Source organism: Chelonia mydas, chromosome 24 (assembly GCF_015237465.2).
Source record: "Chelonia mydas isolate rCheMyd1 chromosome 24, rCheMyd1.pri.v2, whole genome shotgun sequence".
In the NCBI taxonomy this organism is placed as follows: Eukaryota; Metazoa; Chordata; order Testudines; family Cheloniidae; genus Chelonia; species Chelonia mydas.
Window position 1 is genome coordinate 7,858,263 of NC_051264.2, and position 26,222 is coordinate 7,884,484.

The window sequence follows — 26,222 nt, forward strand, 5'->3', positions numbered from 1 at the left end:
CAGGGCGCACACACAACACTGGCGGGCAGCTCCCGATAGAGCTCCACCCACCCACGTGCCTGTGCCGATCCCCCAACAAAGCCAGCTCTGTTCTCAGGTCTCCGTTTGTCACCATGACAGTGGTTTATACAACAGATTGCTCTTTAATTCCTTGGCCCAGCGGTTCCTGCCTCAGCCCCCAGCATTGCTGAGACAGTTGGGATGGGGGGCTGGACTGCACAATGCAAGCATTTGTGCCGTGCGGCCTGGGATGGGTGCATATAAATATACTCCACATGCTCCATATTCCTAGAAGCTAGGAGGTTAGAGACCCTCTACCAAGCTTTATCTCATTCCCACAGAGGTCAGTGCAGGTCGCAGCCTGCAGTCCATTGTCTGCTGATTCATGCAGTCTGGGTTTAGGACTTTTTACTATTTTGGAGGGAGGGACAGCGTGTGTAAGATGCTGTCTACACTGTGTACCTTAGCTGTGCCGCTATGGCCGTACCATTGTAAGGTACGCAGTGCAAAATAAAACCACACCCAACGAGGGGCAGTAGCTTTGTTGGCGGGAAAGCATCTCCCACCAACAAAACGCTACCCACACCAGCACTTTTCATTGGTAAAACTTTTGTCAGTCAAGGAGTTTTTTTCACACTCCTGACCGACAAAATTTTGACGGAAGCGTAGTGTAGACACAGCCCAAGTAAAATAAGGAGATTCTCCCCCTTCATTTGTCCTGTCCCACCCAATCAGGATCTGATCCAGTGTCCATACCACCCAGAAGGCACCCATGGCCCACACACTGGACTGGGGGATTCACGTGGGTTTTGTTCACAGCTCTGGATGGGGAGTGGGGTCTAGTGGGTTAGAGCAGAGGGCTGGAAGTCAGGACTCCTGGGTTCTACCGCCAGCTCTGAGAGGGGAGTGGGGTCTAGTGGACAGAGCAGAGTCAGGACCCCTGGGATCTATCCCCAGCTCTGGGAAGGAGTGGGGTCTGTGGTTAGAGCAGGGGGGGTCAGGATTCCTGGCTCTGGGAAGGGAGTGGGATGTGGGGATTTGAACTGGGGCCAGATTTTCTAGACCGCTAAGGCACCTTAACAAGGTCTGGGTTTGCAGAAGCACCTAATGTGCACCCAGTGTTATGAAAATCTGCCCTCAACTGGCATTAAAGACAAAGCTTCCTCTAGGGACTGGATATTCCCTCACTGTCCGCCAGGGGGAGCTCTTTGCAGCTGGCTCCAGCCAGGCTGCAGGAACGGAGGCCGACCTGGCCTCCCCAAAGGGTACTCACATTTCGAAGAGGTGCCTGACGATGAGGAAAAGGAAGGCTAAAGGGATGGTGATGTAGAGGTCCGAAGCCTTGGCATAGACCCGCCCATCCTGGTCTTCCAGGTCCGACCATGTCAGGTTCACTGGCAACCAGAGCCGGTCCCACCAAAAGTAATTGTATAACGTCTGGAACATCCTGCAGGGGGAGAGAGACAAATGGAGTGGCTCATTCATGCCCCAGGGTTCCCTGAGTCTCCTACTCATGCCCCTGGGCAACACAGGCCAAGGCCCCCGCCTCCACCCTTGGATTCCCAGCTCCCAAGCTACAATAAGCAGCATGGACACACATGACTTATCACGGCTGCTCCAACCCTCGCAGCCCTTGGATCCCACCACTCAAAGCACAGGCCCCTGCCTGTCCCAGAGCAGGAGGAGAATCACCGTAAGCCCTACAGTGCTAAGGACACACAGGAAAGTGGTGAGAACGTAGCTGGCGCGGGGGTGTGTGTGTGTGTGTGTGCGCGCGGAATGCAGCAGCTGTTTAAACACCGCATGGCAGTTTAGCAAGGAGAGAACCTTGTATGTGACTGAAATCACAGGGGAAATCCAGGAATGCCAAGTGTGGAGGGTTGAAAAGTGCCATGGGGTCTACAGTGGCTGCAAAGGGTCAGGGTTGGGACAGATGTACAGCCGGTCACATGCCACGTTCAAGTCCAGACACTCTCTTAAGTACAGATGTGTACGTCCTTTGGGGCCGGGACTGGCTTTTGGTTCTGTCTGTACAGCACCTAGTGCCGGGGGTCCCGAATGGCGACCCTCGGTGCTACTGCAGTAAAAATAAACAGCGTCAGTAGGAGGCGCCAGCAGCACAAATGCACCCAGCTCTGCATCTAGCCTTCGCTCACCTCCATGCAAAGTTCCAGCGTCTAGTCCCCCTGCCCAACTCATCCCAGCCACGCGTGAGACCCAGTTACATTCTGCCTGGGGCTCAGAATAGGGGAGGCTGAGCGGGTGACAGGGGCTTTCCTCAGGATGACTGCAGCACCTGGCTGTGACACCCTGGCTCTTTGCGAACAACTCTCACCTCAGACCTGACAAACGCACTACACCAAACATGTCTTACAGGATATTTATCCACCAAGAGTAAGCTGTAAGGCGGGGTGAGCAAACTTTTTGGCCCAAGGGCCACATCTGGGAATAGAAATTGTATGGTGGGCCATGAATGCTCACACAATTGGGGTTGGGGTGCGGGAGGGGGTGAGGGCTCTGGTGGGGGCCAGAAATGAGGAGTTCAGGGTGCGGGAGGGGGCTCCGAGCTGGGATTGAGGGGTTCGGAGAGCAGGAGGGGGATCAGGGGATTTAGAGGCTCAGGGACACAGGCTAGAGGCAGCGCTTACCTCAAGCGGCTCCCAGAAGCAGCAGCAGCAAGTCCCTTCTCTGGCTACTATGTGGAGGTGTGGCCAGGTGGCTCTGCATGCTGTCCCGTCCGCAGGCGCTGCCCCTGCAGCTCCCATTGGTTGCGGTTCCCATTGGCTGCTGGGGGCGGCGCTTGGCTCCCATTGGCTGCAGTTCCCAGCCAATGGGAGCTGCAGGGGGCAGTGCTTGGGGCAGGGGCAGCATGCAGAGTGAAAGCCTTGGCTGCCCTTACACATAGGAGCCGGAGCGGGGCCATGCCGCTGCTTCCAGGAGCTGCGTGGAACAGCCCCCGACCCTGTTCCCCGGCTGGAGCAGGGCAAGCACCAGACCCTGCTCCCCAGCAAGAACTTGAGGGCCGGATCAAAATGGCTGGTGGGCCAGATCCAGCCCGCGGGCCGTAGTTTGCCCACCCCTGCTGTAAGGTGTCTCAAGAAAGCTCATAACTTGTCAAGATTCACAACTGTACGGGTACTAGCAAGGACTAATGTATTTCTACTGACAGTATGCTTTATGGACTTGCAGTTAAAAAAAAAAAAGTCACCAGGATATAGGTCTCGGTGACAGCCCACACAGGCAGGAGGGAGTTGTCACGCCTCCTCTATTTAGCGGGTGATGCAATGCAAGGCTCCTTTGTTTAGCCTTGCGCCATACAAACAATCAAAACCTCTTAAAGGTGAAAAAGGAGGATTGCAACAAGACCCGGGCTCGCCCTGGCTGTGAACAGGAACAAAACGCTGTTTCAGTCTTAACAGAGGACGGAAGGGTTCTTTGGATCCAGTCACGGAGGAAACCCCTTTGGGAGCAGGGGTGTTTTCACCAACGTTTGGATCCTGGTTCTTCTGCAACAGGCTGAACATTGGGGGGAACCTGACTTTATTAGCTAGGAAAGGGAACTATTGATAAGTGCTGACCCAGCTTTGCGTTTTGTTTTGTATCGCAACCTTTTCTCTCCATTGCTCGCTCTTGTTTCTAGTTAAATCTCTATTCTCTCTCTCCAATAAACCGCTTTGGTTTTATTAAAAGTGCTCACAAGTGCAGAGTGGTTTATGGTAAACTAGGGCACACTGCTCCTGCGGGGGCAGAGGAGCTGGGATTTCTGTGAGCATCAGGGGCCAAGGGGAACAATTCAAAAGGGCCTCTTGGACTGGGGCGCATCTCTTGCTAACCAGCAAGGCAAAGACAGGGCTGGCACTGCCTGGAAGAGAGTGCCTGGGCGGCAGAGAGGCTGGTGGCATATGACCAGCCAGGCATGGCCAAGACTCAAGCTGGAGGCAGTGGGTGGTAAGATGGTTCTCAGTGCTGACTGTCAGGCTGGCTCTCTGCCGCCCTCCCACCCCAGCATGTGCAGAAGACGACCCTCCAGATCAGCCATGGGGCTGGCTCCCAAGGACAGGGGTACTGCCCTGCCACTCTGACAGCAACTCAGTGCAAGTGGAGCGGATGTCTCCTGATTGCCGTTTGCCTCCATGTCACAGATTCCAGTCCAGCCCACTCCTTGGCAGTGAAGCCAGAGAGAGGAGGCTGCCCCAGTGTCTGGGTCGAGGCCCATCTCAGTGTGAGCAGCTTGTACGAAACAGGGCTGAAACCCACTAAACAACTCCCCTCCCCCATGTGGCTGCATAATATGCAGTTCAGTCTGGGACTGTGCTTCACCCCAGAGATTGTTGCCCTCCATCAGTGCTGGAGAAACACAAGATCCACCTTCCCCCTTCTTGCATCGGCAGGGCACCTGGGTTCTATTGCCAGCTCTGCCACTGCCCTCAGACAAGTCATTGCCCTGTATGCCTCTGCTTTCCTTCCCAGCCTTTGCCTTGGCTATTCGGACTGCGAGCTCATCAGAGCGAGGACCGTCTCTCACTCTGCGCCCATGCAGGGTCCTGATCTCTGTGGCTGTTGTAATACTCTATAGCTTAACAGGGAGCATGGAGCACTAAAAAGCTTAATGGTGACCAGATACTCAGCACAATATTCACAACAAAGGGGGAGGGAACGCAAGCCAAAACAGGGACAGAACAGGTTAAAGAATATTTAGCTAAGTTAGTCAAGTATTCAAATCAGCAGGGCCTGATGAAATTCACCCTAAGATACTTAAGGAGCTAGCTGAAGCAATCTCAGAACTGTTAGCAATTATCTTCCAAAACTCATGGAGGAGAGGTGAGGTCCAAGAGGACCGGAGAAGGACAAACACAGTACCGGTCTTGAAAAAGGGGAACAAAGAGGGCCCAGGGAAATATAGACTAGTCAGCCTGACTTCAATACCTGGAAAGATACTGGAACAAATTATTAAACAATCAATTTGTAAGCACCTGGAAGGTAACAGGGTGATAAGCAATAGCCAAGAACAAATCATGCCAAACAAACCTAATTTTCATCTTTGACAGGATAACTGGCCTAGTGGATGGCGTGATGCAGTAAATGTGGTATATCTTGATTTTAGTAAAGCTTCTGACACCTTCCCACATGGCATCCTCAATTGCACACTACAGAAATGTGGTCTAGCGAAAGGTGGGTGCACAGCTGGTTGAAAGACCATACTCAAAATATAGTTATCAATGGTTCGGGATCAAACCAGGGGGGGACGGGAGGGGGAACCACGACACGACACACACGACGGACAGATTTAGTGGGGTTATGCAGGGGTCAGTCCTGGGCTGGTACTATTCAACATTTTCATTAATGACCAGGATAATGGAGCTCCAGAGGACACCAAGCTGGGAGGAGTTGCTCGCCCTTTGGAGGACAGGATTAGAATTCAAAATGACCTTGACAAATTGGCCTGAAATCAACAAGATGAAATTCAATAAAGAGAAGTGCAAAGTACTTCACTTAAGAAGGGGTGGGGGGGGGGGGGAATCAATTGCACAACTATGAAGTGGGGATTAAGTGGCTGGGCGATAGCACTGCTGACAAGGATCTGGGGGTTAGAGTGGATCACAAATTGAGTAAGAGCCAACAATGTGATGCAGTTGCGAAAAAGGCTAGTATCATTCTGAGGCATGTTAACAGGAGTGGCGTTTGTAAGACAAGCGAGGTAACTGTCCGGCTACATTCAGCACTGGTAATGCCTGCATCCAGTTCTGGGTGCCACACTTTAGGAAAGATGTGGACAAACTGGAGAGAAGCCAGAGAGAGAGCAACAAAAATGATAAAAGGTTTAAAAAACATGACCTAAGAGGAAAGGTAAAAACTTGAGCATGTTTAGTCTTGAGAAAAGGAGATGGGGGACCTGATAACAGTCTTCAAATATGTTAAGGGCTGTTACAAAGGAAGGTGATCAAATGTTTTCATAGAATATCAGGGTTGGAAGGGACCTGAGGAGGTCATCTAGTCCAACCCCCTGCTCAAAGCAGGAGCTATCCCCAATTTTTGCCTCAGATCCCTAAATAGCCCCCTTAAGGATTGAACTCACAACCCTGGGTTTAGCAGGCCAATGCTCAAACCACTGAACTATCCCTCCCGCACTGGGCATAGGACAAGTAGTAATAGGTTGATTTCTGCCTCTATGCCTCAGTTTCCCAGCCTGTGGAAAAGGACTAACACTTGCCACATGGGAAATACAGAAGGGGCTATATTCAAAGTCCTTTAAGCCCCTTAGAGGAACAGGACACTAGGGTGTAGCTTAACAGCTGCCCTCCCCTCTCCAGAGGTGGCTGCATATTGGTGCTGGATGGCAGCATGCAAGGACAAGCAAATCTCCCACCCCATCTCCTGCTCCTGGCCTTGGACAGCCCAGGCCCTTCTCCCAGGTCAGCTCTCTAGTCCAGACAGACACTGGGGAGCAAAGGACCTGCCCAGCGCAGGAAGTGGGTAACCAAAAAGGCCAGTATTCACCAGGCTCTGCCTGGAGCCAACTCACCAGAAACTGACCTTGCTAAGTGGCACCCTGCCTGGGCCGCTGGACAGACTGGCACGGCCACCCCACCAACATGCAGTCCCTCCTGTTGGGGGCAGACTCAAGCAAGGGGGACCCTCCCTGCAACACGCTGCCTCACCTACCAGAATGCCCCCCCATAAAAGGCTTGACTGAGGTGTGGGTGAGACAGAACCGAGGCAAACGGACAGAGTGGGGCGATGGCTGCAGGGTGCACCTGTTCAATAGGAACCAGTCACCGCTCGGCAGCCTGGTGTGGAGCTTAGCTCAGTGGGGGAGGGAGCAGAGCCCATGGGGCGTTGGAGCACTAGTGAACCATTTCTCGAGCACTTACCGTTCCCTGCAGCACACATGGGAGAAGGAATCCAGCCAGGAATGCACTGCTGTGAACCACGGTGAGCGTGGGCAGTGTCCACAGAGTACTAAGCATTACCATTGTGGGCAGATTCATTCTGAACCAAACAGCCTCTTCACGCACATGAGGGTGGATTTTATCAGCACTAAACTCCAGGGTAAATCTGGAGTCACGCCACCAGCCTCAGCATGGCAGCTCCCCGCACTGCCAAGAGCAGGGGCTGGCCCTGTGCCTCAATCAAAGCTGGTTGAAAAATATCGACCCTGGAGGTGACTGAGATCGAAACTATAGAGCTTTCTCCCCCCCAGCACCACTGACAGCCCAGACACCAACAGCTGGGCTGGCCAGTTTCACTTCCTGGTTCTTTCCCCTCCGTCTGCATCTCCCTGCCCTACCCCTAACCTGCCCATCACACTCCCCCTCTGCTCTCTTTCCATCCCCTCATCCACCCATCTCCCTCCATTCCCTTTTAACCCCGAACACAGACCTGAGCCCCTGTATTCTGCCCTACCCTGCCATTTCCTCCTTATCCCATACCATCCCCCTACTCCCTGGACACCCAGCCACTGGCCTCTCCCATTAGACCCTCAATCCTGTCTCCCCCCACTGGCACCCACCCATCTAAATAATAATACCAAAAAAAAAAAAAAAAAAAAAAAAAGGGAAAACCCCAACCAAACGGATGATCCAGGTGTGGAATAACCAGCCCCCCTCCACTACCCCACTGATGATTAGTTAGAGTTGTTGCCCCATCAAGTGGCGTGTCTCATCATTAAAGGAAACCTGGGTGCAGATCCACATTAAAACTTGCTCAATAGCACAACAACTGCAGATCCAACACACAGCCCCCCGCACAACCACCACCACAATGTGCTCAACCAACCAGCAAACACACCGTCAACCACACCACCCTAGTGACACCATCCCAACGCGCAATGGCAGCCAATAGCCCAACCCAGAGCAGGTGGCGACAGGTATTACGTGTATTATAGTAGCACTTTGGGACCCAAACTGAGATCAGGGCCCCGTTGTGCTGGGCACGGCACAGACACAGAGAGAGAGATGGTCCTTCACCCAAAGGAGCTTGCAGTCTAAAGAGACTGAGCAGGTGGAACCTAATTAGGAAATGGAGGGGAACCTGAGGCAGAAGAGGGGCCGTCACTTGCTAAAGCCATCAACAGGTCAGTGGCAGAGCTGTGAATAGAACCCAGGCATCCGGAGTCCCACCCCAGAGAAGCAGTGTGGGATGCATGATCTTTCACAGGAGTCAAATCCCGCTCCCATTCCCTCCTACAGACTCTTCTACCCCATCCTGTGCAACAGAGTTCACTGCTGGGGGCCAGGAGCTGCCAGGTGTCTGGAAAGTGCCCATAAACCCTGCCCTGCCCCTCCCCTCCCCCCACAGCACTAGCTACGTTCTTCACCTCAGGCTCTCTCTGGGGCAGCCCGTGAGCTCTCTCTTGAGGCAGGCACTTGGTGTGACGCAACAAGCCCAGGGCACTAGAATAGCCTCAGCAGCGTTGCAATCTGTTGATGCAAACGTCCCAAAGGAGACAGCATTCCGGGCACAGCCATGGCCCCACACCAAGTTCCCAGCCCTCGGAAACCAATGACACAGCCCCTAGCGTCGGGTTCTACGGAGGGGCTGGGATGCCCACACACCACATCCCTGCAGGCACAGAACTCAGAGTCCCCCTGGGGATCTATGGGGAAGAGTCACAGCTGGGATAAGCCAGTGCAGCATGGAGAGGAAGGGCGCTGGTCTCGGATTTGGGAGAGTCAGAGTCAACTCCCTGCTCTTCCACACTGCCTATGTGACCTTGGGACAGTCACTTAACTGCTCTGTGCCCCAGTTTCCCCATGTGTACAGGATAACGGCACTCCCCTGCCCACAGGGGGATGACAGGATAAATACACTATAGAGCATGAGGTGCTCAGGTACTAAGGAGACGGGGGCCTAATAACGTCCTGTGACATTCCAGCTGCACTGAGGTCGGTGGGAACACACCCATTTACCGTAGCTGAGCATCTGACCCTGGATTTTCCAAAGGGCAGAGAAGGGTACAGCTAGGGAAGCCCTGGCACAAGGAGGGTACGTGGCCTGCTGCAAGGCCACAGAGTGAGCCAGTGACACAAATGGGATTAGGACCCAGGAGTCCTGATGCCCAGTCCCCTGCTCCAACCCTTAGACCCCACTCCCTCTTGGTTAATTTTAACCTGACTTTCCCTTCTTTGCAGGGTCCCCTTGATTACAGCAGTGGCTATCTAGCCAGGCATACCAGCCACAGAGATCCTCTCCCGCTGATGAGCTCTGTGTTCACCCTGCCACCCTAGGGACTGCGTGGATTAGGTTCAGGGGGAGAGTTGGGCTCAGAGACCCACCCAGGGTGCATTTGGGCACCTTGGTGCCCAATCCCCCAAGTGGCTGCATGTCCCCTGGCAGGTGCAGGGCCTTCTCTGCTCCTGCCAGTCAGCGGGAGTGAAGGCTGCCTGGCAGCCAGGAGGATCGGGATCCCTTAAAACTGCCGTAGAGGGCAAGCAATAGGGCTGCAAAGCAGGGCGAAGGGGAGGATTCCTGAGTGCAGCGCCGTCAGGGGCAGGAAGCTGGGTTGTTGCTGCCACCATCTGTCAGTGGGGTTGGGATGGCGGCAGCATTGCTGCATGGGCTCTCCAGCCCTACAGAGCAGCAACAACACAAAGCAAGGTTCTCCCACACCCCCACCTGCGGGAGCCTCATTACCTCAAACCCCCCTCCCCCCTCACGTGCGAGACCTGGGAGGTGGCAGTCACAGGGGATGTGTGACAGGGTGTGCTGAGTCAGGGGCTAATGCAAATCCCCACCAGACTCTTAACCAGAGCCTAACTGGAAGGAAGGCAGGGAGCTGATGGAGGGTGCCAATTAACTGAGTACAGCTGCAGCTGAAGGGCTGTGTGAGGGGGAAGCGCCCCAGCAGCTAGGGCTGTCTAAGCAAACAGGCAGGAAGTGCTGAGGGGAGTGGGGAGCCTGACGGAAGGCAGCAGTAGGCAGGACTGGCTGCTGCAGCAGACAAGTGGGGAACCTGGCGCTGACTGGAAACTTAATAGATTTCTAGAATAGAAATCTATTAATATATTTAATAGAGCATGGCATGGTCAAGCCCACCAGGGGTGGCTATGGGCTGCGACTAAGGCTGGAAAGGACTGTCGGGACCACTCCGTGACAGGATGCTTCTCCAGTGCTAGAGGCAAGGGGCTTGTAACTGCAGCTGGGCTGCCCTGGCATCTGAGAACTGGAATGGACTGCAGTGGGTGGGGAAACCTGGGTTGTTTTTTTCCTCTGCAGCTGGAGCCCACAACAGCTGATCCACACAGAACCCAGATGATCCTGGCATGTGTGTGGGGAGAACCTGGCTCCTAGAGGTGCTGAGCAACAGCAAGCCCAGGACAGCTGCAGAGACTTTGCACCTCTGAAAATCCATCCAGGCCCCAGGTTGAGTACTCCCTGCACAGAGAGCAAGAAGCCCGCCCAGCTTGCACATGACCCTCAGTCCTCAGCCCCATCACTTCAGCCACTCCTTGAGCCCCTACAACAATCAGATGGGAGCCCGCCAAGCTGCTGCGCTGCTGTATGCACACTGCAGAGATCAAAAGCAGAGTGGCAAACCAGAGCAACGAGCCCGGCTTTCACCCTGCCAACATGGATGGGCTTTTTCTGGGAAGGAATGCGGGGGGCGGGGGGGAAGAGAGAAGACATGGCTCATTTCCACTGCAGAAATGCACCAAAACCCCTAGCCTGCAGCCCAACCAAGATCTCCCAGCGGTCCACCCTGAGGAATCAGGTCCAGGGCATTCGAGCTACATGGTGCAGCCGGGTAACAGCGCTGGGGAAGGGAGAGCACGCTTGGAAAGCAGCCACAATAGCCCTGCCCAGGCCTCTATCAGAGCTGTGCAAGCAACATGTGGAGAATGCACATGGGCTAAATGAATACACAGCGCGGCCAGGGCCAGTGCTCAATGGGGCTATTCAAAATGGATCTGTCCTCAGCAGCTGGGCAAGAGAGAGTGATCACTGCAGGGCATGCCTCCATGCATACACACTCAGGCTGTGCTCGTGGGGGGGTGGGAGGGGGAGGGGTCGCCAACAGTCCCCGAATTACAAAGGGGATGTCCCTTATTTACATAGAAAATTGCCTGTCCAGTACTCAATCAGGATGCCTTCTAGTATTTCAACAGCAGGCGGCCAGTACTCATGGGTGCCTCTTTCCACTCCCCTCTGGCCGGGGGCCTTCAGTGCTGCTGCGCAGGGAAAGCGGGCAGGGCGCACTCAAAGGCCAGGCCAAGGTTGGGAGGGGAATGGAAAGGTACATCCATGAGTACTGGCCTCCTACTGACTCCAGCCCTTGAGTGCAGCCCCATAGAATCATAGAATCATAGAATATCAGGGTTGGAAGGGACCCCAGAAGGTCATCTAGTCCAACCCCCTGCTCGAAGCAGGACCAAGTCCCAGTTAAATCATCCCAGCCAGGGCTGTGTCAAGCCTGACCTTAAAAACGTCTAAGGAAGGAGATTCTACCACCTCCCTAGGTAACGCATTCCAGTGTTTCACCACCCTCTTAGTGAAAAAGTTTTTCCTAATATCCAATCTAAACCTCCCCCATTGCAACTTGAGACCATTACTCCTCGTTCTGTCATCTGCTACCATTGAGAACAGTCTAGAGCCATCCTCTTTGGAACCCCCTTTCAGGTAGTTGAAAGCAGCTATCAAATCCCCCCTCATTCTTCTCTTCTGCAGACTAAACAATCCCAGCTCCCTCAGCCTCTCCTCATAAGTCATGTGCTCTAGACCCCTAATCATTTTTGTTGCCCTTCGCTGGACTCTCTCCAATTTATCCACATCCTTCTTGTAGTGTGGGGCCCAAAACTGGACACAGTACTCCAGATGAGGCCTCACCAGTGTCGAATAGAGGGGAACGATCACGTCCCTCGATCTGCTGGCAATGCCCCTACTTATACATCCCAAAATGCCATTGGCCTTCTTGGCAACAAGGGCACACTGCTGACTCATATCCAGCTTCTCGTCCACTGTCACCCCTAGGTCCTTTTCCGCAGAACTGCTGCCTAGCCATTCGGTCCCTAGTCTGTAGCGGTGCATTGGATTCTTCCATCCTAAGTGCAGGACCCTGCACTTATCCTTATTAAACCTCATCAGATTTCTTTTGGCCCAATCCTCCAATTTGTCTAGGTCCTTCTGTATCCTATCCCTCCCCTCCAGCGTATCTACCACTCCTCCCGGTTTAGTATCATCCGCAAATTTGCTGAGAGTGCAATCCACACCATCCTCCAGATCATTTATAAAGATATTGAACAAAACCGGCCCCAGGACCAACCCCTGGGGCACTCCACTTGACACCGGCTGCCAACTAGACATGGAGCCATTGATCACTACCCGTTGAGCCCGACAATCTAGCCAGCTTTCTACCCACCGTATAGTGCATTCATCCAGCCCATACTTCCTTAACTTGCTGACAAGAATACTGTGGGAGACCGTGTCAAAAGCTTTGCTAAAGTCAAGAAACAATACATCCACTGCTTTCCCTTCATCCACAGAACCAGTAATCTCATCATAAAAGGCGATTAGATTAGTCAGGCATGACCTTCCCTTGGTGAATCCATGCTGACTGTTCCTGATCACTTTCCTCTCATGTAAGTGCTTCAGGATTGATTCTTTGAGGACCTGCTCCATGATTTTTCCAGGGACTGAGGTGAGGCTGACTGGCCTGTAGTTCCCAGGATCCTCCTTCTTCCCTTTTTTAAAGATTGGCACTACATTAGCCTTTTTCCAGTCATCCGGGACTTCCCCCGTTCGCCACGAGTTTTCAAAGATAATGGCCAAGGGCTCTGCAATCACAGCCGCCAACTCCTTCAGCACTCTCGGATGCAACTCGTCCGGCCCCATGGACTTGTGCACGTCCAGCTTTTCTAAATAGTCCCTAACCACCTCTATCTCCACAGAGGGCTGGCCATCTCTTCCCCATTCTGTGATGCCCAGCGCAGCAGTCTGGGAGCTGACCTTGTTAGTGAAAACAGAGGCAAAAAAAGCATTGAGCACATTAGCTTTTTCCACATCCTCTGTCACTAGGTTGCCTCCCTCATTCAGTAAGGGGCCCACACTTTCCTTGGCTTTCTTCTTGTTGCCAACATACCTGAAGAAACCCTTCTTGTTACTCTTGACATCTCTTGCTAGCTGCAGCTCCAGGTGCGATTTGGCCCTCCTGATATCTTTCCTACATGCCCGAGCAATATTTTTATACTCTTCCCTGGTCATATGTCCAAACTTCCACTTCTTGTAAGCTTCTTTTTTATGTTTAAGATCCGCTAGGATTTCACCATTAAGCCAAGCTGGTCGCCTGCCATATTTACTATTCTTTCTACACATCGGGATGGTTTGTCCCTGTAACCTCAACAGGGATTCCTTGAAATACAGCCATCTGCTTTCCCTGAGCAGACTGTCTGGCAGGGCAAGTGGATGGGGCTGTATGCCCTGGAGCTGAGCTGAAGGGCCAGGGTCAGGAAAGGACTCTGTCAGAGGGCAGTCATTACTCCCAGGGCGTAGCCTCCCTGCTCGCAGTCACTGCCAACGTCCCCAGCAGAGAAGCAGAACTGCTGGTTGGTGGCTGGCTAAATGCTGCAAAAAGCAGCAAGAAATACCCCATGTGAACATAGGTGAGTACTGCTTAGTAGTATTATTATTGATGATGACACCGAGAGGAGGGGTGAGGCAGGAGTGCTAAGACAACAGCCCCTTATTTTTGAAATACAGTGTCAGCAGCCCTAGTAGGGGGGGAGATACCTCTTCCCTCACCCTGTGCCCATCTGATCTATTTAGACCGTAAGAAGAAAAGGAGTACTTGTGGCACCTTAGAGACTAACCAATTTATTTGAGCATGAGCTTTCGTGAGCTACAGCTCACTTCATCGGATGCATACTGTGGAAATTGCAGAATATCATTATTATATACACAGACACCATGAAACAATACCTCCTCCCACCCCACTCTCCTGCTGGTAATAGCTTATCTAAAGTGATCATGGAAATGGCCCATCTTGATGATCACTTTAGATAAGCTATTACCAGCAGGAGAGTGGGGTGGGAGGAGGTATTGTTTCATGGTGTCTGTGTATATAATAATGATATTCTGCAATTTCCACAGTATGCATCCGATGAAGTGAGCTGTAGCTCACGAAAGCTCATGCTCAGATAAATTGGTTAGTCTCTAAGGTGCCACAAGTACTCCTTTTCTTTTTGCGAATACAGACTAACACGGCTGTTACTCTGAAACCTGTCATTAGACTGTAAGCTCTACTACTGTGAGTTTGTCCAACATTTAGCACAACAGGGCCTCTCAGCTGGCCCTAGGGCACTGCCATAATAAATGGGATTAATCCAAAATTTAAAAAAGCCATCCCAACCGGAATGAGCACAGAAGCAGGCACACCCTGCAGCGATCAGTGGAGCTTCACAATCCAATTGCATTTGAACACACATCACACCCCCGCCCCACCTAAGTGTCATTTGCCCAAGATAGATTTAAGCAACTGTAGAACAGACCAGGGAAGGGGAGGTTGAGTAGGCTGGCGTTCTGTAGGATCAGTCAAGACCTGAAGGAGAAGGCAGCCGCATAAAGGGTTCCACCCTCTAACTGCTAAGGTCAAATCAGACCCCAATGAAGGGGCACACAATAAAGCATGTGCTTAAGTTAAGCACATGCCTAATCTGTGGTGAATCCAGCACACGGACCTAAGTGTTACGCTAATTCCTAGAACAACTCACACTGATGTTCACAGCGTTTCATGCAGCTCCAGGATCATTTAAAAAAAAGCCAAGACGGGACTAACTTTCAACCACAACCCCTCTTCCCCTGCCCCATCACCGCAATTTGCAAATGGCTGGGTGGAAGTTTACCACCTGCAGTTACTCACACAGCATTTAAGTAGCAAAGGGCCAGACAGTTACCAGATGAGCAGAGGGGCCCAGGCATTCAAGAATCGCAGCTCTTATTTATTTGAGCATGAGCTTTCGTGAGCTACAGCTCACTTCATCGGATGCATAGCATATCGTGGAAACTGCGGAAGTGAAGAAACAGATCGATAGAGCCAGAAGAGTTCCCAGAAGTCACCACGATATGCTATGCATCCGATGAAGTGAGCTGTAGCTCACGAAAGCTCATGCTCAAATAAACTGGTTAGTCTCTAAGGTGCCACAAGTACTCCTTTTCTTTTTACGAATACAGACTAACACGGCTGTTACTCTGAAGCTCTTATTTAGGCAACGAAAACAAGGGCAAGGTGAATTAACAACATGCTTCTGAAATGCTGAGCTCTTGTTACAACCCCGGGCCCTTGTTCTGGTACCTAAATGGAAGCCGAGACTTGTGAAAATTCTGGACCAAGTGAGCAAACCTGCACCTACAAACAAACTGGGACAAAGGCGGCTCTTGAGAATCTGGTGGGCAACAGACAATCCTGGACTGATGGGTCTTTGCCACATGATACATCAACAAGACACTCCTCTTAAGTCTGGTGTTCGAGAATCTCAAAGCATTGGAGCAACGCTCTTCCCATTCCACCATCTCCATGATGACATCAAAAGTCAAGGCATTAGGAGGTCAATCAGGAAAAGCAATGCAGATTTGAGCAAGGGATCCCAGAGACACAAGCTACATTCATTGAGCTGAAGTCTTTCACAGTAAGCAACATGAATGGTTTTGTGTTGCTAGCACCTTTCACCCCCAAGTGACTGCTCGACAAACCCATGGCCTTGCTTTAGACTAGATTCATGTCCCCCACTCACAAGTAGAGGGGCTGGGGAAAGGGCTGCGTTTCAAGGCTTGGAAGCTGCGGGATTTAGAAAGCAGAAGAGCTACTAGTCCAGGTGGTGAGAGGACAGGACAGAAGAGGGAGGTTAGCGCGCGCACACGCACCCCCCCCCCCCAGCAGATTTAGCAGATTAGGAAACTAACCATGTCAGGACTTGTCTTAAATACCATCCATGCAAAACAAATGACGCCGGGTGACCAGACGTCTCCAGAGCAAAGCAGCTCCTCCCAGGTTCTCCCACTGCTGCATCTCTCAATGCAGAGCTACAGCAGGGATGCAGGCGCTGGGTCTTGTGCACGCTGTTGAGGCTCAACGGGTGGGGCAGCCAGACAGCGGAGGTCATTGTGGAACAGCTGTACAGCACCAGCGCCTATTGGCCAAGCAGGCTGGGCCTCGCCATGCCAGAAGCTAAAGAACCACACTGAGGGAAGAGTCCCTGCAGCTGCACTGACTGGTCCCATGCTGATGTGCTACATCTCTCTCTTTCACACACACACAGGTGAAGCTGGATTGATCAGTCAGTGCATTCACTGAACAGAGAGAACAAACACAGTGGCTTTCTATGACCTTTTGCATCCATAGATCTTAAAGGGCTTTGCAAAAGGTGGGTCAATGTCACACCCCCTCAGTTTATGGGTGCAGAAACAGAGGCAGAGAGAGGCAGAGTGATTTGGCCAAGCAGTTAGTGGCAGAGCCAGGAGTGGAACCCAGGAATCTTGACTCCCAGCCCCCCGACCCCATCCAGTAGACCCCACTTCCCTCAGAGCTGGAATTAGAACCCAGGAGTCCCAACTCCCAGATCTCCTGCTTCCGGTGATCACCATGCAGGGGTACCAAGGAAATGTATACTGCAAACGCACCTTGTCACATCCACCTGTTCAGCTGGCACACAGGAGCACATCTCCCTCAGTCCCTCTGCAGCGCCTGCTCCTACATTCCGGGGTGCCCGCAATAGCCCCGAAGTTCTGTCTTCAACACAAGAACCCCCTACGCCAGACAGGCCACAGGTGCGTTCACCCCAGATGCAGGGAGCACAAGAGGAATGAGGGCCCTGATGGCTGTGTGGGGAATTGGATGAGTCGAGGGGGCTCCCAGATCACAGCGAGCAAGAACAATAAACCCCCCCCCACCCCGCAGCCTCTTCTTCATAGGATCCCCCAGTCCAGGGGCGGCCCTGACCCCAGAGGGATGTGCTATGGCCTAAAGCCCTTAGGCAGACAATAGCTGGTATCTCCTTTAATCAGAAACTCAGATGTGGGGTGACCCCTGACAGCAGGGATGCTGAACCCCCACGCTCAGAGACCCCTGGAAGGAAGCACCAGGAAGCAGGTTGGCTACCTGCCAGGGTCCCCTGAGAAGCCAGATGGATCCGATCCATTGAATGCACAGCATCCTGAGCATGGCCAGCTTCGTGCAAAGGCTGCCAGGACATGATGGGCATCTGTTCTGCAGGACGCTGAGGCACGTGGGAGCAGGCAGGGTAGGATGAGGGAGCTGGGAGCGCACAGACAGGGTGGTGGGGCAGTATGGAGTGGGCAAAGGGAGCAGAGACAGGGGCAGCACACGGAGATCTGGAGTGCGGAAGTTGGGGAAGGGTGCAGACCTTGGCTGCAGTTGCAGAGACAAAGCTGTGCCCAGGGCCCTACCTCTCCACTCCCCACAGCTATTGAAGTGCTGCTTCAATGCATCTGCTGAGCAAGACCCTGGAAGGAGACTGCCCCGCTTCCCAGGGCACGGGCCTAGCTAGGAAGCCCAGGACACAGGAAGCTGAGAAAGGGTGTAGCTGGGCAGGCGTGTGGCAAGAGCCAGGGACACCCAGTGGCGCAGCTTGTCACAAGCTGTGGTTTCCTCCTGAGTCACATGGGGTGTCCAGGGTTGGGTGGGGCAGGGACTTCCTCAAACTAAATCAGCACTCCTTGCCCAAGCGCATTGCAAGTGTCCACAGAGGTGAGCCAAGAGGCTCACGTTTGGGAAATAAGAGGGGAGAGGTTACACCACAGTATCACACACACCCAGAACACCCCGTGTGCACAGCTCGCTCACACACACCCCCCAAGCCAGGTGCTCGCACTCTCTCACATAGTTGGATTTAAGAGCACTGCAGCAACACAGCATCAACAGCCAAGCCATTAGGAATAACTCAGTGATCCGAGAGGAAGAGCCACGTGGCGAACACACCCATGGAGAAGACACACTTGTGTTTGCAAGCCAACCAACCTAGCTGCTCTCAATGCAACATACACAAAATAGACACACAGACTGCAGCTGAAGATGACAGTAGCCAGGAGATGTTAGATTTCACCATTCTGGGCCTGCTGCAGCCTAGCTAATAAGGCACAAGTTTGCAAATGGGGACTCCTGGGTTCCTTTCTGGCTGTGGGAACAGATCTAGTGGTTAGAGCTAATGGGGCTGCAAATCAGGACTCCTAGGGTCCATTCCCAGCTCTCTCTCTGACTGGCTGCAAAACACTGGGCCCTCTCTGCCCTAATTCCCCCTCTTCAAATGAAGGACCTTGATCTTCCACCCACCTCCACAAAGTACCAAGTTTGCTGGGTACAAAGTACTATTGGGAGCAGTGCAATTTTGGCCACATCCAAACGGGAATTGGAAAATAAGCTCTCCCCTGCCCGCTCTGTGCTGACCTGGGACCCAGACTCTGTAAAGCAGATTGTGCCAGGTCCTCAAACCCGAGCTCTTCTACCGGTCACAAACATTCGGTGGGCGGAAGCCCCATAGCTAGAAGCAAAGCACAGACAGTAGACTGGGCCCCAGCTGGGGCAGCAGACAGGTTTGCTATGCCATGGCCTGGTGCAGGACCGGCATCTCAGGGAATCCCACAAGGGCTGAAAAGGCTGCTGCAGGAAACACAGACACAAGGGCCGAGCACAGACAGCTGAGCAGCGTTGCAGGCATTAAGGGAGGGCTGGGAAGTGACTTAAGGTCACACATTTTGGCTCAGGCTAGGCAGGGAGACAGCACACAGTGGAATGTGTCTGGAGTCCCCCAACAAAGTGACGCATCCAGTCCTCAGAAAGAGTCCTGTCGCTGTAGCATTGCTGCCCCTCTGGGGGGCTCAGTGCAGCAAAGGGTACAGCTTCCTCTTTGCTCTGGCATGTGCCTGTTACTCTAATGGCTCATCCAGGCCAGACCAGCTACCTCAGCTACCCAGGAGGCTGATCCCCATAGAATTCAGGCCTCAAAAAGCTGGGGGCTGCCCACCCACTTCACAAAAAGCTTTGATCTCTCCCAGGACCAAGCTTAAAGTTTCCCTGCAGCTCTTTATAGAACATCAGTTGCAACAAGCAGCTACACTCCCGCTGCAAAGCAGTTCAGCGACTGATTGGAACCCAGGTTTCCACAATGCAGTGCACCAAGTTTCATTCTCCACTTACGTGTTCAAATCCCCAAGTGCTTGCCAGGATGTCCTCAGAGGTCCAGCACATCCTGTGCAGTGGACTTTGCCCCCCCGCACTCTCAGCCCATTGATCCATGGCAGAACCCACAGCTGGCTGCGTTCCAGCCAAGCCACCATAGCCAGCAGCCCCTTTCATCACCTGGCCTTGCAGTTCACCAGCATGTCAAGTGGCACGTGAAAGGTGGGACGTGCACGAGAAAAATCAACCCGAAATTTAATCTCTCTGGACCTTCAGCTCCCCATCTATACAGTGGGGATAACAATACTTCTTTTCTGCTGTCCTTCCAAAGAGACAGCATTGTTCAGTGGTTACAGCACAGGCCTGGGAGTCAGGAGACCTAAGTCTTTTCCCAGCACTGCCTCTGACACGGGGCAAGTCACTTCCCCTCCCTGTGCCCCAGTTTCCCCCCTCCCTTTTGTATTTATAGACTGCAAGCTCTGTGGGGCAGGGACTGTCTCTCACTGTGTATTCATGTAGCACAATGGGGCTTACAAGCAAGCTCCTGGGGCAGGTCACCAAGGGTCATGCGACAGCACCACCCAGTGGCGTCATTTCCTATAGGAGGAAGCCCCAGGGTCAGAGAAAGAGCCTAGGAGCGGGTTTTGCTCCTGATAAATGATACCCATAAGCACCAGGAGTAGCAGCCTTAATGGCGAGAAGCTTTAGGGCACCAGGACCTAGTTGGGGAAAGAACTATAGAGCCTGGGAGAGATTTGTCGTTGACACTGCAGTGCAATGATATTTTAATAAGCCACCCACCCAGGAAGGGCTGTTTCCTGATTCACAAGCATCTAAGGGGAGCCGAAGGGAAACTGAGGCAGGGGACACATGGCCTGACCCCACGAAAAAGGTGTATAGCTGCTACTGCAATACGAGCAATAAACTGAAACAAGACAATGCACCAGTTTGTCCAGTATCCCACTCCTGACACCAACTCATACCAGTCAACCTCCAATAATGCTCCAGACTCTGCAGGAATGGTAGAAGCAACCCCAGTTCGTAGCTCAAGCAGCGCTCAGATGCATAGTTGTACCTGGGATTACTGCAAGGACCCACCACATCAAGGAATGCGTATCATCTCCTACCCCTTTTCCAACCTTTTCTAAACTACTTTGCTGTTGCTGCAAGTTCCATAGGTCAGCAAACCGGTGCTGATTCAAGCCAGGCGGGCCAAGTGCACAGCCTGTTCCAATTCCCTAGCACTAGCCAATCCAGAACCTGCACGTGTGTTGCGATGCCATCCCTATCTCCAGAGTGTTCCAGTCAACAGCTGCAAGGAGATGCTGTGTTATTAGTTGCCATTGGGCAGGGCTGAGAACAAGTCAAGATAAACTCCCTGAAGGAGCCAATGTGCGTTTCTAGAGAATGGTTCTTTGGCCAGGGCTGGTTTGTTATAAAGACAGTTGGGGAGCAAGATGCCTAAGGTTTGATTTATGAGCTCACTTCTGCACCTGAGGGCAAAGGGAGCTTGCAAAGCCCTTGCATGTCTCAAACAGTCCCTTCACATCAGACTCAATCACACTAGTGAGTCGTGGTCCTTGACTGGAGCCCCTAAGCAATACCGCAGTGCACCTAATAAATAATAATTACAGGTGCCTGGAGACACCAGCTGAGATCGGGGCCCCATTGTGCCAGGCACTGCACAGAGGACAAGAGACCCAAAGAGCTCACGGTCTCAACAGATAAGCCAGACAAAGGAAGGATTATGATCCCCATTTCACAGATGAGAAACTGAGGCCTAGAGATTCACAGCTCCATTCACAGTTTTTGTTCAGGTTTAACTCAGTTGATTAGGGGTGGGATTTTCTGCCACCATAATTAAATTGGAACAACCTCTAATGTGGACACAGCAATACTGGTATAAAAGCACTCACAAAGGCTCATGCTATGGTGCTGTACCGCTTTAACTGTAGCGGTTTCTAAACCAACGTCGTTAAAGTACTGCATGCCCTTAAGCACATGCCTAACTTTAAGCACATGCTTCAGTCCCTGTGAAGCCAGGCTGAAAGTTAAGCATGGAGTTTACTCACTCAGGGCCTCAGCCAAAGGAATGGTAGAGCTGGGAATTGAAGCCCAGCCACCCAAGTCCCAGCCCAGGGCCTTCACTTCTCTGGGATTCCCTGCTCCTTTATTCAATCTGAAATATGCAGCCAGGTCTCACAGCCAAGGAGATGCAGAAGATGGGTGCTGTAGAATTTGATTTAATCCTTCCTGATCATTTTGAAAGCCCAAAATCCTTTTACAAAATTACAAGCCATCTACACCAATTCCCTTCAGCCACTATAAAGATGCAGCCACCTCTGGGTTGGAACGTGGCAGCTGCTAGTGCTTAAAAGCACTTCAGGATAGGAACAGATGATGGTTATTAGATCTCAAACGACTTTACAAAGGAGGTCAACATCCTTACCCCATTGTACAAATGGGAAACTGAGGCACAGAGGACATGACTCACCCATGGTCACCCAGCAAGGCCAGAACAAGGAGAATTCTGCAACCACTTAAAGCAACAGGAGAGCTTCGGGAGGGGAAACGAGGTTACCCTATTGCAGTTCAGGTTTAGCACAAACAACAAATATATTGACCAAATTATGACAGCAAGGAGGTGCAGGGGAGTCATGTGACTTATGGACACTGCTGCCAAGTCAGGATCAGCTGCATGCTGTCATGAAAATCCACGCCTAGCCCTTGAATCAGCACCCCGCTAGTAGCCAGGGATGGGCGCTGGGGAGGTCTTATCCACCAGATCATTCAGCAAACATTCTCAAGCCCACCTGACCCAGCCAGTCACCACAGCGTTGTGAAATTGTTGTGCTGCTGGCATGTTGGCCAAAGGTTTGGCTCAGGGACTTTGCCCTCATTCTGGAGGGTCACAGAGAGATGATTAACCGAGCTCCCTGACCTGAGACCTGATGTAAAAAGACTCTCTGGGCGCTGAAGAAAAATCCAACAGGATCTGCCTTAGCGGGAATTGCTCTCCTCGCTACACGTCTAAGGCCCAGATTCTGATCTCAGGGGCATGGGCAGAAATCCTGGGTAGCCCTCCAGACTCTCAGCAGTGCATCAGATCCAACATTCCTCCAGCGCACAGATCACACCCACACTGCCGAAGCAGCCACAGGAAGTGGGCAGGCACTTGCCTTGAAGGCATTAGTTCTTGCCAAACATCTCCCCACCCACCAGCACAGACTGGCACCAGGGTCTCCCACTTTGAACATTTCTTGCCTCCTAACAGGGACGGAAAATCCCCAGGATCCAGCTACAGGGCCATGGAACGGGCACACCTTTAAAAAGACTGTTAAAAAAATAAACAGCAGCTTCCTCTACTCAACCAGTCTGCTCAGGATGGGGATGCACAGCCACAGACTTTAAACGCAGACAAAGGCCTTACTGGAGGCTTGGGCAACACTACAGAGTTAGGTCAATGTCGCTCCTGCTGATGTAAGCTGACCACTACACCAACCTAATACCTACTGTGTTGCTTACATTGCCTCTTGGCTGTCGGTCTTGGGGCAGGGGGCTCCACCCGTCAGTGCCCCAAACAGTTAAGTCGGTGGAAGTGCTCCTGGTCAGGACATGTACCACCAACAGAGCGTCGCGGTGTGGACATGAACACCGCAATAATTACTGCAATGGCTGCAAATTGACCTAACTTAGGTCGACTGAATTTTGTAGTGTAGAAAAACCTTAGTAACTAAGGGCATTTGCATGTGTATAATCAATGCAAAACCCCAATGTAAGAGCTCTGCAGCAGGCAAAGCAGGCTTACACCATCAATCTTATTTCCATCTGGGACCAGATTAAATTGCTTCAGGAAAAGTGTTTACATGGGCATAACTACACTGATGCACTAATACCAGCATGAATTTCTTTAATGTAAATTAACACTTTTTTCTTCTATTAGTATTGCAAAGTCTCAGCACAGCTGTGGCAGCAAGAGCCAGAACAAAATCTAGCTCATGCATCAGAATTAACTAACCCTGACTGCCTGCGAGGCAGAAGCAGTCCTCGTCTCCACCCTCAAGATCCCAGAATGCAAGGACGACAGAACAATACCCCTCACCCAATTTTTATTCTTAAACTATGCAAGTTCAGCATGGCCAACATTCATGATTTTATCTCACAAAATATTGAGAGACTTGTTTTTTTCCTTAAAACCCCATCTCCTGGAGTCCTGTGATCACATGATAATCTTGGCACAATTTAAAAAAAAAAAGAAGGCAAGTTTCTAGCTAAAATGATGGTGGAGAAAAGCTTGGACAATTGACCCTATAAGGGTCCAAGACACAGGAAGTAAATAAAAACAACCCACTATTAAGATCTCATGAGTTTTTTTGAACCACCCTCATCAGATCTGAGCACTGAGGGGGTTGGCAGATTCTCTCTAGAAGACATCATCTAGCTATTTAGAGTGTAGGCTGTTCAGGGCAGGAACTGGCTCTCACTGGATCTGTACAGGGCCTGGCACAACAGGACCTGATCTGAAATCAACAAGATGAAAGATTACAGTGGCTACCGTAATAAAGCTAAGAAAACCACAATCATTATGGAGCCCCATGGTACCATTTTTAATGGAGCAACGCTGTATTTTCAGAAAGATTTCATACCCGTTAGAAAAGGACAAAAATAATGGTCCTGAAATCAGTACATCTTAGCCAGGTCTACACTAGAAAGGGGTTGCCAGTGTAGCTATAACCAACAAACCCTCCTAGTGCAGATGCACCGTATACTGGCAAAAAAGGGCTTTTGCCAGTATGGCTTATACCAATCAAAATCAGCTAGACCAGCAAACCCACTTTCATGCTGGAATAACTGTGCCTGCACTACGGTTTTGCTGGTACAGAAGAGATGTTAAATAATCAGTCCCTTAAACTACATTACTATACCAGCAAAAGTTTCTAGTCTAGATCTGGCCTTCCAGTCGTGATATTACATTTGGGGAAGAAATTGCTGTAAAACTATTTCTACTTATTAGGTGTATTACAGCACCTCTCCGCCCCAGTCATGGATAGGGAATCCATAGCACAAGGCGCTGCACAAAGCACAGAACAAGAGGACAGCCACTGCCGGACAGCAATTCCAATCTACCCCTCAGCAATGAGTGGGTGGAGTGGATTCCACTCATCTCCCCGGACCTAAATACACACAGCAATGCTACTTTATTGTGTGTATTATGGCAGCACCCAGAGGTCCCAGCTCAGGGTGGGGTCCTCTTCTACCAGATGCTGCACAAATGTAAAGCAAGAGATGGGCGGGAGAAAGGATCTCCATTTTACAGATAGGGACCCAAGGCCCAGAGAGATCATTTAACTTGCCCAAACAAGGTCGCACAGGGAGTCGGTGGCTGAGCTGGGAATTGAAACCCAGATCTCTTGAGTCCCAGTCCAACGCCTTCAGCCCCAGACCATCCTTCCTCTGTGTTTGCTTAGGGGATTAGCAACCGATGCTCTGGTATCCCTTCTGAAGGCATCGACTGACCACTTTGCAGGGATCTCTGCCCTGGTCGACTGGGGATTCATTCCCCAGCATGGTTGCTACTGCTGCAAATTCCCTAGCATGGACACCATTTGTACCATGTTAACAGCTCTGATGTAACCCATGTACACATTAGGGTTTTGCATTAGTGCAGCTACCCCAGTGCCCAATATCTGCAATGTAGAGCAGGTATTTGTCCACCTGCATGCACTCACCTCCTAGAGGGATGCCAATAGAAACCCTAATGCTTAATGCTTATGCACACTGGCATGACCAAGCCAATGTTCAACCATTCATGAAGCCCCAGTCCCTCTCCACTGAGATATGCATTAGTTCCAGTTTTACAGCTAGGGAAACCGAGGTACAGAAAGTGTTTGAGCAAGACTCTCCGATACAGAGGTAACTCAGGACGTCCCAGCTCCCACGTCTGCACTCTGGCTGCTACAACAGGCTGCCTCTTGTCAGGAGTAGCTACTCAGCTTGCTGCTGGAGCCATAAAGTTATAGAAATGTTGGGCTGGAAGGGACCTTGAGAGGTCATCTAGTCCAGCCCCCTGCACAGAAGGAGGACCAAGAATACCTAGACCATCTCTGACAGGTGTTTTTCTAACCTGTTCTTAAAAACCTGCAGTCACGGGCATTCCATCACCTCCCTTGGAAGCCTATTCCAGCGTTTAACTAACCTTATAGTTGGAAAGATTTTCCTACTATCTAACCTAAATCTCTGTTGCTGCAAATTAAACCCATTACTTCTTGTCCACCCCACAGTGGACATGGAGAACAACCAAGCACAGCCCATACCATATTTGAAGACTGTTCTCAAGTCCCTTCTCGGTCATCTTTGTCTCACGACTGAATGTGCCCAATGTTTGTTTACCCTTTCCTCATAGATCAGGTTTATCATTTTTGTTGCTCTCCCTGTGGACTCTCGCCAGTTTGTCCATATCTTGCCTGAAGTGTGGCACCCAGAAGCGGACACAGTCCCTCAGCTGAGGCATTACCAGTACTAAGCAGAGTGGGACAATTACCTCCCATGTCTTATACACAACACTCCTGTTAACACACACCAGAATGATATGGGCCTTTTTTACAATCGCATCACATTGTTGGCTCAGATTCAATTTGTGATCCACTATAACTCCCAGATCCTTGTCAGCGTACTGCCACCTAGGCAGTTATTTCCCATTTTGTAGCTGCGCATTTGATTTTTCCTTCTTACGTGAAGTATTTTGAACTTCTCTTTATGGAATCTCATCTTGTTGATTTCAGACCAACTGGTCAAGATTGTTTTGAATTCTAATCCTCTCCTCCGAAGTGCTAACAACCCGTCCCAGATGGAGGTCATCTGTAAATTTTATAAGCATACTCTCCACTTCATTATCCAAGTCATAACTGAAAATATTGAATACTGGATCCAGAACTGACCCTTGTGGCCCTCCCAATCTGACAGCGAACCATAGATAACTAATCTTTGAGAACAGTTTTTCAATCAGTTGTGCATCCACCTTATAATTGTCGCCTTCTTCAGCTATTCCTCAACACGAGGATGACGTCTGCCAAGAGGGTTCATTGGTGAGTTTTTAAGT

At 51.4% G+C, this 26,222-nt stretch overlaps 1 protein-coding gene across 2 annotated transcripts in view; it reads right to left on the reverse strand.

The window, feature by feature from the left end:
• The window catches only part of CERS2 (ceramide synthase 2), a 48,590-nt gene that overhangs the window by 9,352 nt on the left and 13,016 nt on the right, over positions 1-26,222 (reverse strand). For both annotated transcript variants that reach the window (XM_037883621.2, XM_043534910.1), the window contains exon 2: positions 1,274-1,447. In XM_037883621.2, the coding sequence (XP_037739549.1) occupies positions 1,274-1,446 (173 nt within the window). In that variant the 5' untranslated portion in view covers position 1,447. The remainder of the gene's footprint in view (positions 1-1,273; positions 1,448-26,222) is intronic.